Source organism: Eretmochelys imbricata, chromosome 21 (genome assembly GCF_965152235.1).
Source record: "Eretmochelys imbricata isolate rEreImb1 chromosome 21, rEreImb1.hap1, whole genome shotgun sequence".
NCBI lineage: Eukaryota > Metazoa > Chordata > Testudines > Cheloniidae > Eretmochelys > Eretmochelys imbricata.
This window is the reverse complement of record NC_135592.1, coordinates 6,270,397-6,286,579: the sequence shown is the minus strand read 5'-3', so window position 1 is coordinate 6,286,579 and position 16,183 is coordinate 6,270,397. Positions and strand designations below refer to the sequence as shown.

The 16,183-nt window shown below is 44.7% G+C and overlaps 1 protein-coding gene across 2 annotated transcripts in view; it reads left to right on the top strand.

Moving 5' to 3' along the window:
* Positions 1–217: 217 nt before the first annotated feature.
* SRGAP2 (SLIT-ROBO Rho GTPase activating protein 2) overlaps positions 218–16,183 on the top strand; it is a 207,340-nt gene continuing 191,374 nt past the window's right edge. For both annotated transcript variants that reach the window (XM_077839100.1, XM_077839104.1), the window contains exons 1-2: positions 218–263; positions 3,802–4,332. In XM_077839100.1, the coding sequence (XP_077695226.1) occupies positions 4,266–4,332 (67 nt within the window). In that variant the 5' untranslated portion in view covers positions 218–263; positions 3,802–4,265. The remainder of the gene's footprint in view (positions 264–3,801; positions 4,333–16,183) is intronic.

Genomic DNA, 16,183 nt, shown 5'->3' with positions numbered 1-16,183 from the left:
ATCCGCCTCTCAGAGCCGCGAGGGCCCCGCCCCTTCCGTTCCTAACTGGAGGAGTCGTGAGCCAGAGGCGGGGCGGAGAAAACAGTAGAACGCTGCTATTGGTTAGGAGGAGTGTCACTCTGAATCTTCCCAGCTGCTGATTGGGGGAGGCAGACGAAGGGGCGGGGTGGGCGAGCTCGCGCTGCGGAGGAAACTGACCGCGGGAGCCGTAGCTGGAGCGCCTCGGCTCATGGAGGAGGGGACCTGGCTGCGCCGCGCTGCAGGTACGAGCTCCGCCTGGGGCCGAGGCGTGTGTCGCGCAGACCTCCGCCCTACCATGGGCGCGCCCCAGCCCATAATACTCCAGCCCCCCGGGAGACCCGCATAGTCCCCAGCCCGCGGTGGCCGGCAGCGGCTGCCGCCGCAAGCCCATTGCTCCCCCTAGCCGGTCGTTCTCCTGGCTCGTCCAGAGCACCCCCGCCGCCCCTTCTCGCAGGCAGAGCACCATAGCCCCCCTTCTTCGCTAACTGCAACCCCGCCCCCCCCCGGCGTAGCCCCCCTTCTCCCCGCTAACTGCAACCCCGCCCCCCCCGGCGTAGCCCCCCTTCTCCCCTCCAACTGTAACCCCCCCGCGGCCTGGCCCCACTTCTTCGCTAACTGCAACCCCGCCCCCCCCCCGGCGTAGCCCCTCTTCTCCCCGCTAACTGCAACCCCGCCCCCCCCCCGGCGTAGCCCCTCTTCTCCCCGCTAACTGCAACCCCGCCCCCCCCCCCGGCGTAGCCCCTCTTCTCCCCGCTAACTGCAACCCCGCCCCCCCCCCCCGGCGTAGCCCCTCTTCTCCCCGCTAACTGCAACCCCGCCCCCCCCCCCGGCGTAGCCCCTCTTCTCCCCGCTAACTGCAACCCCGCCCCCCCCCCCGGCGTAGCCCCTCTTCTCCCCGCTAACTGCAACCCCGCCCCCCCCCCCGGCGTAGCCCCTCTTCTCCCCGCTAACTGCAACCCCGCCCCCCCCCCCGGCGTAGCCCCTCTTCTCCCCGCTAACTGCAACCCCGCCCCCCCCCCCGGCGTAGCCCCTCTTCTCCCCGCTAACTGCAACCCCGCCCCCCCCCCCGGCGTAGCCCCTCTTCTCCCCGCTAACTGCAACCCCGCCCCCCCCCCCGGCGTAGCCCCTCTTCTCCCCGCTAACTGCAACCCCGCCCCCCCCCCCCGGCGTAGCCCCTCTTCTCCCCGCTAACTGCAACCCCGCCCCCCCCCCCCGGCGTAGCCCCTCTTCTCCACGCTAACTGCAACCCCGCCCCCCCCCCCGGCGTAGCCCCTCTTCTCCCCGCTAACTGCAACCCCGCCCCCCCCCCCGGCGTAGCCCCTCTTCTCCCCGCTAACTGCAACCCCGCACCCCCCCCGGCGTAGCCCCTCTTCTCCCCGCCAACTGCAACCCCGCCCCCCCCCCCGGCGTAGCCCCTCTTCTCCCCGCTAACTGCAACCCCGCCCCCCCCCCCGGCGTAGCCCCCCTTCTCCCCTCCAACTGCAACCCCGCCCCCCCCCCGGCGTAGCCCCCCTTCTCCCCTCCAACTGCAACCCCGCCCCCCCCCGGCGTAGCCCCCCTTCTCCCCTCCAACTGTAACCCCCCCGCGGCCTGGCCCCACTTCTTCGCTAATTGCAACCCCCCCCGGCGTAGCCCCCCTTCTCCCCGCTAACTGCAACCCCGCCCCCCCCCCCGGCGTAGCCCCTCTTCTCCCCGCTAACTGCAACCCCGCCCCCCCCCCCGGCGTAGCCCCTCTTCTCCCCGCTAACTGCAACCCCGCCCCCCCCCCCGGCGTAGCCCCTCTTCTCCCCGCTAACTGCAACCCCGCCCCCCCCCCGGCGTAGCCCCTCTTCTCCCCGCTAACTGTAACCCCCCCGCGGCCTGGCCCCACTTCTTCGCTAATTGCAACCCCGCCCCCCGGCGTAGCCCCCCTTCTCCCCTCCAGCTGTAACCCCCCCGCGGCATCGCCCCCCTGCTTCGCTAATTGTAACCCCCCGGCATACCCCCTCCCCTCCAACTGTAACCGCCCCCCCGGCATAGCCCCTTTCTCTGCTAATTGCACCCCCCCGGCATAGGCCCCCTTCTCCCCTCCAACCGTAAACCCCCCCCCGCGGCATCGCCCCCCTGCTTCGCTAATTGTAACCCCCCCCGCGGCGTAGCCCCCTTCTCCGCTAATTGTAAACCCTTCCCCCCAGGCATAGCTTCCCTTTCCCTCCAACTGTAACCCCCGGCACAGCCGCTCCCCAGTTGCAACCCCCCCCCCCGCGATATAGCCCCTTTGCCCCCCCACCATTGTAACTCCCCTGCGGCATAGCCCCGTTTCCCTCCAATTGTAACCCCCGGCATAGTCCTCCCTAATTGTGTAACCCCCCTCGTGGCACAGCCCTTCTCTTACGATAGAGTTTCCAGCCCATAAAATTCCCCCTTCAGTCCATAATACTTAGGGAGCAATTATTCCCCCATGCCTACATCCCCGCCCCCGCCCCCGTATAGCTCCCAAACCTTCCTCACCCCACACTCCAGGATTGATTTTCCCCCATCTTCCCCATTCTAGGAGCTCATCTTCTCCCCCCACTTCATTCCCAGAGCTCATCTCCCCTTTTCCTCAGACTTTAATATTCTCTTTGAAACCCATAATACTCTTCCCACTACCCCCATCTCTTCTCCCTGCTTCGATCAGCAGCAGGAAAGGGAATACAGGGCTGGGCCCGTCATTCCAGAAATGAAAAGCAAATAGGGTTTGGGGGCCAAGTGGCCCTCTCCTTTATACGATGGAATTTACAGCAGCCAGGATCCCGAGGTGCTAGAGGGTTTTGCAGTCAGCATTGGGGGGGAGCTCCGGTGGCTTCTCCGTGTATTTTTGGGAGTGCTTTAAATATGTGTATTTGCGCAGTCTCTTTCCAGCTGGGTGGATAGTAATGGCATAGAGCAGCTTGGAATATCTTCCACTCCCTCCGTAACTAAGGGGGGCAGCCAGCTACACTCTTTCTGTTTGTTTGTTTGTTTCCATTTAAATGCTCTTACCCTAGTCTGTAACCCTTTCCCGTTTCCTGTCTCTGCTAGCCACGTTGTTCCTCTGGATGTGGATCCAATTGTTGGTTTTTAAAAAATGCACATTTCCCTGATTTTTTACATTTGTTACCCAGAATAACTTCTAACCCGCCCCCCCCAATTGTGCCCTGACTTCCCCCTGCTGGGAGATTTGCATCTGCCTTGCACATGCTGGGCTGCATTTCCCCTGGCTCCAAATCTGCTTTGATGTCTAGAGGAGATACCTATATTTCTGGACTGGGGGGGGAGAACCAAACAGTGGTAATCATAACAATAATGTATAATAAAAAAAGCTGCCACGTCTGTTGAATCACAGGCTGCTGTTTTAGCTGTGGCAAAGGGGATTAATCTTGTTTACAAAATGGTTTGTGGATTCATTTTTGAGCTCCTGCAGTTCGTGTAATTTAGGGATTTGAGTCTAATTTTTCAGTGTATCATGTTGCTGCTTCTCCAGTACCTCTCTTTCTCCCTGTTTTGCTCATTTAGAGAAGTGATTTTTGTGCAGGCTAGTTTCCTTTCACTCCCACCCCTTTTTCTCTGGGGACTGAGCTCTCCCAATGAGATTTTTTTGGGGGTGGGGGTACTTGCTATGATGCATGCATTTTATCTTGCTTACCTGGGTGATGCACATATGTAGTAATATGCTGCAGTTTAAAGAGGAATTTGCAGTACTACAGCAGAAATCACAAATTTTCTCCTTGCATCTTGTAACTCAGTGTAATTTTTTTAAAAATATTTTTCTATTTACAGGCAACAAAACCAAAGAAGAAAACATCTGATCCTTCGTTTCTGCTCCCGTTTGGGATTTTATGTGCATCATCTTTGAGCCTATTTAAAAAAAAAAAAGGGCAAACCAAACCCACACACAACATGTTGTGCGGAAGGACTTCCACTCCCTGACTGTGCTATTAATGTTAATAATCGGGAAAAGCCTTTGGGGGCTACATGATCTCTCGGCTGAAGCTTGCTGCTGTTGCTGATAAAGGTTTTGGTGCAGGGAAACAAAACTGCCTTTTCCACCCGCTGATTTCCTAACATCTGCATGTTTCGGCTGCCGCACTCCGTCTCACACCCTCTTCCCATGGACTGATCTTTTTGTTGTGAGGGGGGAAGGACAAGAAACCAAGGCATTTCTTTGGGAGAAACAAAATTGCATTTATTTGTTGCATTCTGGTGGATCTGTTCTGAGATAAATCTTTTTGGAAAGGAAAAACATGACGTCGCCAGCTAAATTCAAAAAGGATAAGGAGATCATAGCTGAATATGATACTCAGGTCAAAGGTAGGAATAATTTTACATCCGTCTGTATTGTTATAGTTTTGACTCAGTAATGCAGGCATTTGCACTAGATATTTGGGTGGGGACTGGGAGAAGAATTTGCAGTGTGATCTTGTAAGGGATTTGCAGTAATTTTTTTTTTCCTAGTAAGGGTGGACTCCTGGGTATGGCCATGTTACTTTAATGCAACCTAATGAAAGGAATTTTTTCTGTATGAAAATCCTTGAGTTTACAGAGATGGGTTTCTTTTTCTGGATGCTTTAAAATATGGTTAGGTTTGAAATGTGATAGGCAGTGAATAGCTTTTCAATTTCTTTTTCCCTTAGGGAATCTTTAAAAAACCTCAATAGAAGCAGAAAAAAGTGTATCACTTGCCAGTATTGTGAACCTTGTTCACATCAACTCTTCATAGCTGTCTGTGCCAAAAAGCTATAATATTCAGGCTTCCACTCAATAATTTCACATGGTGTGTTTCTTCATACAGCCCTGACTTTAACACCCTACGTTTACTGTGCATATTTGGACTGCTGTTCTGAATGTAATTGGCATTTGCAATGACAATAACTTTTATTTATATATTATATTCCAAAGGAGAGCGGGGTGTTGGTGCAAATGGGCTTAAGGCTTGGTCAGGACATTATATGCCCTTGGTGATAAAGAGGGTGGTGAAATGCTAGTGTTGAAAACTTTACAAGCATAAAAGTGTTAAAAATAATTTTTGTGGAAAATATACTTGTGTGCTTGTGACTTGGCAGATTGTTGCTGGTGGGGAAATAAACTGCATTTAGCTTGTTGTCTAAAACTTGTTTGGTACATTGTGTGTGTGTGTGTGGGGGGGAGTCGGGGGGAGATGGCCTTGGGGTTCTGGATATAGTTACAGATTTGTGTTACCTGGTGCAAGTCTCTTGGTAAAAGAGTCTGTGTAAAATAGTGAAGTGTGAGCTGCTCCTCAAAGGGGTGTGTGAAGCTTAATTCATTAGTGCTTTAATGCTTTGAGATCCCTGGATGGGAGGCAAAAGAACTGCAAGGTGTACATATATTTTTATAAATAATATATACATTTCCCCTCTATCTCTTATTTAGTGAAACATAATGTTAACTTGACAAACTAGTTAGTCTAGTGGAATGTCAAGAGCCAGCTGGAGGTGCTGCTTCAAAAAGATAGACTTAGTCCTCTACTCTGATGGCTGGAAGTGAGATGTAGGTGGTGCTTAAAACTCAATAAATTAAAATATGCAGGAAGATGTGGGCCCCCCCCCCCCCATACTGCCTCTTGTTTCAAAACGGGTCGGGGGAGGGTTCCCTCCTCCAGCTTTCTGAAACAATGCACAAGGCACTTCCTTAACCTAGAGCTCTTGAATATTGTAGCTCAGTTCTGTTGAATGATGGGTCTGAGAAGGGTTTAGAGTAATAAGCTGCTTTTATTATTATTATTCTGAAGATTTATTTACAAGCCTGCCATCATATACTCTTTGGCTGTGATCTCATCAGCTCTTGCACCTGAAATAGAATCAGCTGTGGTCAATATTGGAATGGAAGCTCTGTAAGAAAATGCCAAGGAGTAGGAGGAGGTACTGTTGCTGGTTCAGGAAATGGCATTGTCTCTCTAGAACCAGTGCTCCAGCACAGTGATAGGGGGCACTGAACTGTTTGAGGCTAAAATCCAAAATTCTGACCATTTTGTGATTAAAAATACCATTGTCCTAGTGTAGCAAACAGTATCATGTTAATTGTGGTGTCTTTGGTCAATTTCCAAATCTGGTTCATTACATGCTGCCTCTAAATTGCCCCTGTAGTTACATTTGGATGTTGATCTTCTTATTTTACTCTCCTTCGGTTAATTAGTGTTGCTAAAGGTATTTCAACCCTGAGGTGGCTGCAGCAGTGGTAGTTGAAATGAATCATGTTTGTCACACTTGGATGCTATATAAATTGCAAGGTATTAACTGTCTTGCTCAGATATAACAAAATTCCTCTATCTTTGTTGGCATTTGAAAGCTTAACACATTTTTAGCTGCATTCCACACTGGGATGATGTAAGGCAGCTGTGTTTTGAGACATCACTTAAAATCCTTAATCCACAAACAATGACCTTGTGTGCATGTTCTCTAACCTAAAAGTTGCTAATTATCCCTAAATTTGGTTTGAAAAATTATTATTTATTTGGAGTTGTCTTTTGTTGTTCACCAACTGACACCCTTATTATTGGTTATGAATAAGGTCATAATTACAGCCCTATGGTTGTGAGGTACTGAGTGAACGAGATCATCAGATTTCGAATGTGTTGGAACACAATGTCATTAGTTGGTGGCAATTCATTGTTCAGAATTAATTTTGACGTTTACATGTTTGTTCCCTTGGTACAGCAGTCATGATCATGTCCCTTTTGGGGGGCAACTGTACCCATTGGTGATTTTTCTCTTCAGACTGACTGACCTGACTTCCCAGCCCGCAAGTGGCTATTGTGCTATCTCCAAGTCAATTTTGACTTGTAGCTTCCTTCCTGGATCCTAGCAGTATTATCTCTTCTTTGATCTTCACTTTGTAAGCTGCTTGGAGAAAGGGCCATGTCATCTTCCATTTGTTTTAATCTAGCATCTAGCACAATAGGACTGTGAACCTGAATTTGGTCTGTGGGTGCTAATGTAATATCTCTTCGGTGTGTGGATGTTCAGATCTTGGTAGATATGTAGAGCTGTCTAATGGTATCCCACTGAGCTGTAGAGAATGTGGCTTTCCAAATCAACGTTAGTGGTTTAATTTCCCCTATTTGAAACATAGATGGGACATAAAACTGACAGAATTTGATAGGTTGATTGTGCTTGTCACGCTGTCTAGAATAGCTCACGACTGAGAGTGCCAGGCTCAGGTCAGACTGTCAGAAAACAGGGCAGACACTACAAACAGGTGGTATATTCTATAATTAAATTTTACCAAGCCAGTAACAAAGGTGCCCTCCCACAGCCACAAACAGTCCCCTTAGGCTTTCCAATGCATTTTGATATGCAAGCAAACTTGACTTTGTGATGAAAGGCTATTAAAACCAAAAATCACCTCACATTAGGTTACTCCCAATCCCAAGGGATCGGTCACTTACCCTACGTCAATGGATACTCTATCCCATACCCAAAAAAAAAAAAAATGCTGTCAGCCAGTTTCTCTAGTAAACAAATTAAAGATTTATTCACTAAGAAAAACAAGTGAGAGTTACTGAAAAGTTCAAGGAAGTAAAATAACCTGAACAGGTGAGTCTAAGTTTTTAAGTCCAAAGTGATAGGAAAGAAGTAGTAATCTGCTAGTTTTCCACAGATCTCTCAGGGTCACCCAAAATAACTTCGGGGATCTCTGTCTTACATCTGGAATGCTCCCTGAAAGTGTCCAAATGGCTCAGATATGTGATTGTTCTCTGGATCTGTTTTTATAGCTATCTTCCCGAAAAAGCAGTCTGGCAAGTGTTTCTGTCACAGCATCGGCTTTTTGTCTGTTGACTAAATGCAGACTGAGTCTGGATTTCCCGTTGTAGAACACCATGACCCATGCTTTGAAGTTAAAATGCTTCTTCATTTTATAGTTCCAAGGCCCCAGTCCCACTTGATGGGCAATCCAATTAGAGAAGTATACACAATGCATTTAGTTGCAGCAATCCAAACAATCTTGTATTAGTTTTCATGAAGCTTACATATCAAGTAAATTCTCACTAACATACACTTTTGATCTAGGCTAGGGTAATAATGTAATGCGATAGTAAACAGACTATAGGTAAGTGAAGATAATAGCATTAACATCAGATATTCACACACACATGAATTGTCTTGTGCCTTTGATTTCAACTGTTCTGTCAGTCACAATGCTTTCATGAGCTTCAGAATATTTTGCATTATGGGTGGATGGGAGAAGAGAGAACTTCAAGGCAATCTTCTTGAATAAGTGTGATGGAGAATGGATGTTGTCTTGGAAGACGTTATTGTTTAAATAGTGAGTTGAAATTCTCCTGAGAACTGGGGTGGAGTTTGAGAGAGTGGGGGGGGGGGGGGTGGAGGACCCTGTTTCTCCATTATGTGTTTATGAAGATTGAGATCTACAGAGTTGGCAAGTGAGATTCCATGGCTCCTGTATGGACCCTTTAATAGTGCAATCTCCTCTTCTTGTCTGGATTGTTTTAATCCTTTCACCACTGCTTTGGTTATAGCCGACGGGTATGTCATGCAGACTGCTTTCCACGTCTAACTTGGGCTACTGCACTTCTGGGTCTGACAGAGACCCCCATGATCATTTTTAGCATAAATGTTGGAGTGTAGACTTCGAGGGAGGGAAGAAAGGCCAATGCTCTATTTTCTCTCTCCTTCCCCCTTTAATCCCCAGAAAGCATTTTATTTAATCAGTTTGTGGAAAGCTGCAGTAAATAGCTCAAATGGTTGGGGCTACAGAGATCTAATACTGGAGTTCTTATCACAGCAAGGGTACCACAGCCATTTTCTTTCTCTCGGGGAAAAGTCACATGTTTTTAAAAAAAAAGAAAAAAAAAAAAAACCAAAAACTTCCCTGATGTGAAAATCAAATCACTGATACAGTTCCGTGTACTTACTTCTATTTTGTCCCCATAATCCTAGTTAATGCATGACTGGAGGAGAACACATGTCTACATGGTCATGCAATCAACTGAGTAAACAGATCTAAACAAAACTAACGGAAGATGTTTGGCTGATGGTCCTATAGTTAAACATCTCCCCCACATGCTCTCAATTTCAATCTGCTGTAAAACCTGCTTTACTAATCTTTCCAAAGCAACTCTACCAACTTTCACATACATCCTCTTTCTCCCTGTTAGGTAGAATTCCAAGTGGTTTTCTTGACCTGATATTTTCCTTTTGCTTTCACCACTGTTTGAAATCAGCAGGTGACTCATCTGTGAGTTGAGGTGACCAACTGTAAGCAATACTTAATTTTTGTAAGGTCCCTTGAGCCCCATAACCCTTCCTTTCATGGGATCTACTGTGCTACCTTAAAAGGGTCTCGGTGAGATGGGACCCACGAGAAAATTGTTATCCTATGAAAGGGGGAGCAATAAGCAATTATAATATGCTGCTGATGGTAACTCCAGGTATCTTCTTTAACCTTAATTCACCATCTGGTTAATAGACTGACTTTTTTTGAAAGATCCATCCTGAAAATATGAGATCTTGTTTTATACACGGTATCAGTAATTCTACAGAATAGAGTTACTTGCAGAGCCATCTTTTAATATCCCACTGAGATCCGATAGGTTTATTTTATCCATCTTGGATTGGAGGTAGCAGTTTTCAGCATTGTCTGGAATTTCTTGATAGATCTCTTCAGAACTTGCAAATCTCTTTATTTTGATTTAATTTTGTTTTGTTTCCGTCTACCTGTACGTACATATACGCATGCATTTGGGAGTTGCAACTGGGCCTTTGGATATTTGTTTGGCAATGGCTGCTCAGTAAACTATGTAAATAATGGAATAAAGTTTTCAATTATTCACTTTGACAGGATTGAGTGGAATACCTTAAAATTTCCAGTTTGTGTATATTGTGTTGTTATTTACATTTAAAAATGTAAAACTACCTTTTAAGGGTTTTACAGTTAATCATTCCTCTGCGTGCATAAGTGATTCCATTTGTTCGTGGCAATGAGTTACTTCAAACTTCTGGTATGGAATTGCTTTAGAAGTAATCTATTTTCCTGCAGTTTTTGATAGTAATAATCCTCTGAGCTTTGAATCTGTTCAGAAAGTGCCAACTAAAATGTGAGATCCCAGATGGGGGGGGGGAAACCCTATTGGGAGATTGGTGTAATGTTACAAATATGATTTTAGTTTTTGTTCTCCTCTTATGTGAGCTCCCCTACTAATGGATTATTAATGAGGAGGGGGAAAGGAGAATACAGCTATTTCCTACTTCACCCCCCCCCCCCCAAAAAAAAAAAAACTGTGTGTGTGTGTGTCTAGTCTTCTCTAAATTCATCAGATGTTCCAAGGCTAAAATCTGAAGCTGATCAAAAGATTTCAGTCCCTAATGGGTATCAGTTTTTTTAGAAGGCAAGAGAAATGTCATTATAACTTCTGCTTGAGCTTGTATAAGTAGATGTGGCAGAACTCACTTTTAAAAAATTTCAGTGGATAATACTGATTCTTATTTTTAAGCATTTGTTGTTTTTATTCTTAAATTTTCACTTTTGGGGGCTGTGGGTGTCAGATTAGAATGGGGGTCAGACAATGATTATTGGATAGTAGATGTTGAGATTCGAATAGTTAAAGTTTACCATTAACACAAATTATCAACATCATGTACAAGATATACAAAGTAAACATCCTTAATGAAACTAATACTTTCTCAAGCAGCATTTACCTTTCTTTGTCTGTCGGTACACTTCTGTTATCAATGGAAATATGTTTTTCATCAGTTGGTCTGCATATGGTGAAATTGACACTTACTGACATGGGTAACAAGCAAATCCATCCACGCCTACTTATGAGCCTGTTGTCCTCAGTCAGCTAGTGTTTATGCAACTGGGAGTGCCTCACCATGCTTTTACTTTCCGCCTCATTCACAAATGATTTCTCTTCTGGTAGACCCCTATCCATCTTTATGCCTCTTAATTTAATCAAGTTAAGCAACTGGATTTAAAAAAAAAAATCCCCTTGTTTTCTTCCATTTCTGGCATTTGCTTTAAGACCATATATTGGCTAATTCCACCCCTTCCCCTTTTTATTTAAATTCTAAAGAGGGAAAAACTTAAACCCAGAATTCTGTGGATGTTTGTAATTATCCCTCTATCTTGCTTTCCCCCTCCCCACCCCCAGGCAAGTATGCTTATTGGAAGGATGAAGGTTGGAAAGCAAAATTTAGGAAAAGGGTAAAGTGCTTCATAATTGGTTAATTATCTATCTCTTGTGCATGGATTTATCGTTAGAGTTGACAATTCAAATAGCTAAACAGTGTTCCTTTTCATACTTAGCAAAACTGTGTAGTGTGTCTCAAACATAAGGAATATGAGGAATTTCTGAAATGGGATGTCTGAACTCTTCACTATTCGTTTCTGCTAACTTAAGAGGCTTTGTTCTTCTTGCTCATGATGGAGAAATGATCAACTTTTGCTGAAAATAATCTTCTTAAATTGACATTTTCTGAACTTTATATATATCCTTGGAGGAAGCAGCTGGGAAATGTGGATCCCGAGCTCTAGTTGAGTGGGATTATTTTAATGTGCCATCTGTCCATTAGAAGCCAAATTTTTATTCTCTAAAAATGTATCAATCAATGGGCAGGTGACCAGGAAACAACATGGGAACTAGAAGCTGGTACCTGATGCATTACAGATGTTTCAATATCTTTGTAATCAGGATTTTCTAAAATCTTAGAATATGGAACACAGTCAAAAATATAGATTAAATTTCTTTGTAATGGTTTCAAACAGGTACATTTTTGTGCTGTCATGAGCTATATGTACCAAGGCATTTTCTTGTATTTCCCCCCCCCCCCCCCCACCCCGGTCATATAATGGATGGCAAATTTTGGAGCTAGGTCATGACCCAAGGAAGAATCCAATTGACAGCTTGCATTAATTCCTGCAACGTATCCTTGCCATAACTGTTTGTAATGTGTAGCAACTAGAGATGGTCTAGATGCAATCATACCCTGATGTTCGTAGAAATTGGACCTGTGGATTGGACTCATTTTTAAACACAACAGCTTTAGTCTTCTGTATTACTCATTTTTGGATCAGGATTTCCCATTGCTTATGCCAGTCTTATCTTTGGGACTACTCTGTGGACTTAGTCGGACTGATGTAAATCAGGAATAAAAGGAGAATCAAGCCCTACTCACCCCTCCACCATGCAGACATTCATTGCAACCCAGTGTGCTATGGGCTAGGGAATCAAGACTGTGAAAAGCCAGCACTTAATGACCAACTTCAGTCATGAAATAACAAAGCATTTAGGATGCTTCTGCACATTCTCTTCTTCCTGCCCCCCACTAGTTCTGAATTTAGCAAATGCATTTATTCCAGATTTTATTCCTTGTTCTGGTGACCCCATGAGAACCAGATGAATTTTAAAATTCTTCAACTTTCAGTTTACTTAACCTCATGTCTCTGCTTCTTCACACCCCCTTCTTTTTGTAGTTAAATAGTAACATAGCGGGAGAAATTTAGGCAACTGCATTCACCTACCTAGTTACATTGAAACATTGTTCTTCTGGCCGCCTTGGATTATCTATTGAGGTGTCAGCGTGGGGAGCATGTATCATTCATCACTGGAAGATCAGTTCTTCATTGATGGCTTTGTGCAAAACCTCTGTGTCCCTTCCACTGGGCTTGTCCTCCCAGGCTTTAGTGTCTCACAGTGATAGTTACATATTAATGTCAATTTCAGCTTTTATACATTCCAATTAGCTTTGGGATTTTGGTTCCAATCGCCACCCAACTGTTAGTTGTGATAGAGCTATCTTGGATTGTAGTGGTCGGGTGGTTAGATGAATGCTTTGAATTTTGTAATAATACCTTCTACACGTTGTGTTAGCACTTCTGATGGTATGAGTATTACCTTCATTTTACAGATGAGGGCAGTTACTTCTCACCATCAACGTAAATATTTACTTCGTTGCTGTTACGCTCTAGGGCTTGTGACCCAGAAGTGCTGCCTTGAATCACTAGTGTGAGAGTTAATCATTTCTTGAATCAGTTGAAGCAAGGATTTGGAATTAAAATACACTACTTATTTTGCAAGTCTAAATATAAAACGATCATATGTTTACAAGAACAGGCATTATTTGGGAGTGCAGCTTGTACTCTGGAGTCAGCGTGGGCATGATGTTATAATAGTACTGTGCAGTTTTTGACAAGTCTAGATAAGAATTAGCGATTGGCAGCTCGGTAAGAATTTAAGCTTGGGGAAAAATAAGCCTACAACTTGTCATTCCTAAGCACTTGGAGTGGAAGCAAATATATATGTAAATGTGGTTTGGGGGAGGGGAATTATCCTGAACTGGATACTTCCAGCACCATTGAATCCAATGTGTACATTTCTGTGTGCTCCAGTACGTTCCATGGAATAATGCTGTAAGTCTTGGTTGTAAAACACAAGCAGTAAAACCTCTATCATTGTTTTGAGGGTGGTGGCTTTTGCTTGCCTCTCTCCTCCAGGACACTGATAAAATGTGGGGGAAGCCATCCAATGGCTGTGTCCCAAAAGCAGGAGAAATGGGGCTGTTAACAAGAATAAACCTGAAATTAAGATTGGGCTGTGTGCAAGGCTTTCAGTAGAAAAGCATGTTTGTATTGCCGCTTCGTCCAGCATGCTGGATTTTGGGTTGTGTGTGAAATTGAGCCTTACTTAAATTGTATGTAGGAAGGGGAACCCTTCAATCTTGGACTAGGCCCACATTTTAGTAGAAAATTTCCTTGCTACTGTTTTTGAGATCAGTCAAAGCAGAAGTTTTTATTCTGGAGAGCCCTTGATCTTATTGTGGTCTATACATGTGGGGGAGGAGAGAGTGAAGAGTAAAGCCGTGTGGCATGTTGGGGGAAGTAGTCTTAAAAGTTTTGAGCTGCTTAATGAGTCCCATCTACAACACAGAAGGCATTGATTTGCTGTCTTTTTTTTTTTTTTCTTCTCCTCAGATGTGGGTGGATGTGTTTTAAGCACAGCAGAGGGCAGGAATTGGTGCATTCTGTTCTGTGTATCGGAACAGTATCCAAAAGTGATGGGGGCATTCATAAAGGCAGGCTAGCTCAAATCAAGTTGCTGTGTGAAAGTTTGTGCACACAGAATGTCTTGAGAGGGGAAGAAGGCTCATCTTGAGGAAACCAGGTCTGAGTGCCACTCAGGTTTGGCCTGGCTGTTGTAATGCCTGGGGAGCCACCGGGCCCAGCCAGCAGGACATGAACTGCTGTTGTGGGTTGAGTCCAGGGTGGGCTTACTTGCCAGCATTCCCTACTACCATCACAGAGCCTCCCCTTTGCACTGGGCCAGGATTAGAGTTGCAGGGCCAGGATGGAGGAGGCCCTGTTGGTCTGTGCACCCTTGGTGGGATGAGGAGGTGGTGTCAGAGGAAATGGATGGTGTCCCGCTCCCCAAGTAGTTTAGACCTTGGGTGGGTTGCAGAAGAAGACGAAATACAGGTGACAGGTTGCCTAGGCAGAAAGTTTGGAACCTACTAAGCTAGAGCTCCGACTATACCAGGTTTTTCTTACTGCACTTGGATAAGAGCTGGCAGTCCTGTGGCTCAACTTCATATTAACTGCAATATTGGTGCACTCTGGCCTTCCAGCCCACATTTTTATAGCTTATATACATAACAAAACCTCTGAGTTTAAAAGCTTACAAAAATAAAATCTTAAATTTACTTGCCAATGCTGTCAATTGAAAGAATAACCCAGGCAACTCTCACTCATCCTTAGGTACTTTTAATTTAAATTAAAAAAAAAATCACAAGCCATGGCTGTTGAACGGTAGATGCTTGGCTGACTCGTGTCTACTTTGGGGAATAGGAATAGCTTCTGCTGTGTGGCAGTCATTCCAGACTTTATTCAGAGACTGCTGAAGTACTGAAATACTGAAATCTTTAACAAGCTGTTAAAATGATTTTGGGATCCCATTTATTTCTATAAAATAAACTTAGACAAAGGTGAGGCTGCAGATTTGCTTATCATGGTAGAAATGGTGGCACATAAGCAGCTCCTGGCATCTTGACTCTAAGAAGGTAACCAAATAAGCAGATTAACTCTAAACCAAGAGAGGATTTGATCTACAGGAGTAAATGTGCAGTGATGAAATTTAGACAGCGCTATTAATTTTGAGTCTTATTTTTTTTCTTATTCTGATAACTTTCAATAGCAGCATCTTGGCTTCCATTCTCTTAAATCTAAAATAGTGTTTTTCTGTCTACATTTGGACAAGTATTTTCATGCAAATTATAAATAGCAGAGCTTTATGAATTACAGATGGTGAGAGCTTACAATTTGTTTGTACTTAAAAATGCTAGAAATTGTAGCCTGGAAATTCATCTTTGACTTTCTTCGGGTAGCTAATTCCCCATCTACACCATTCTCTTCTGCATTTTTGAGAAAAGTAGCTCAGTTTCTACCAAAGTTGTAGCTGACTTAGTTGCCCCAAACTGTGTGGCCCCGAGTAAGGAGATCTTGGTTTTTGTATTTGATTTTTTGTATGTTTTGCTCCAAAGAGGTAAAGCTCAATCAATCAAAATATTTCTGTGGCATTGACATGTTTTATAAGGGCAATGAAAATGGCAGCGTTTTCCTTGAGAGGGTAAATTAATCTGCTTACTTGCCATTGGATTTTAAGTTAATACAGGTATCTCTCTAACAATTAATCATGAGTATTCATTTTCAAAATGCATGCATGTGTGGAGGTGTTCTTTTATAAACCAGGCAGTAACTAGTGTTTCTATAATGATAACAATGATCTGAGACCTTGGTTGGTTTGACCTTCAAGCTGATCTTCCGGTTTATTTTAATTTTTTCCTTTACTTTAAAATGGCCACGTGTTCTGAAGGAATATATAAAAGGTTGCTGAGGAGAGAACAATCTCAAGCTTTCTCAGTACTGATAAATGTACTTAAGAATTCTATTGCCGGTTGCATGCTATGGCTTCTTTATATGGATGCAGTTTTCCACATGCGGTATCTGGACACACGTGTAATGGTGAGCTTGTAGCATAGGAAGTAGAAGTATCTGCTAATCTGCCAATTACTCCATCATGGACTCCTAGAGTAAAGGGCATGAACTGTGTGGCTTTAGGAGGCTAATATGGGATAAAGAGCCTTTCATCTCTGTTTTCAGTTTGGATCTCGGTGGTCACTGATGGTGACTG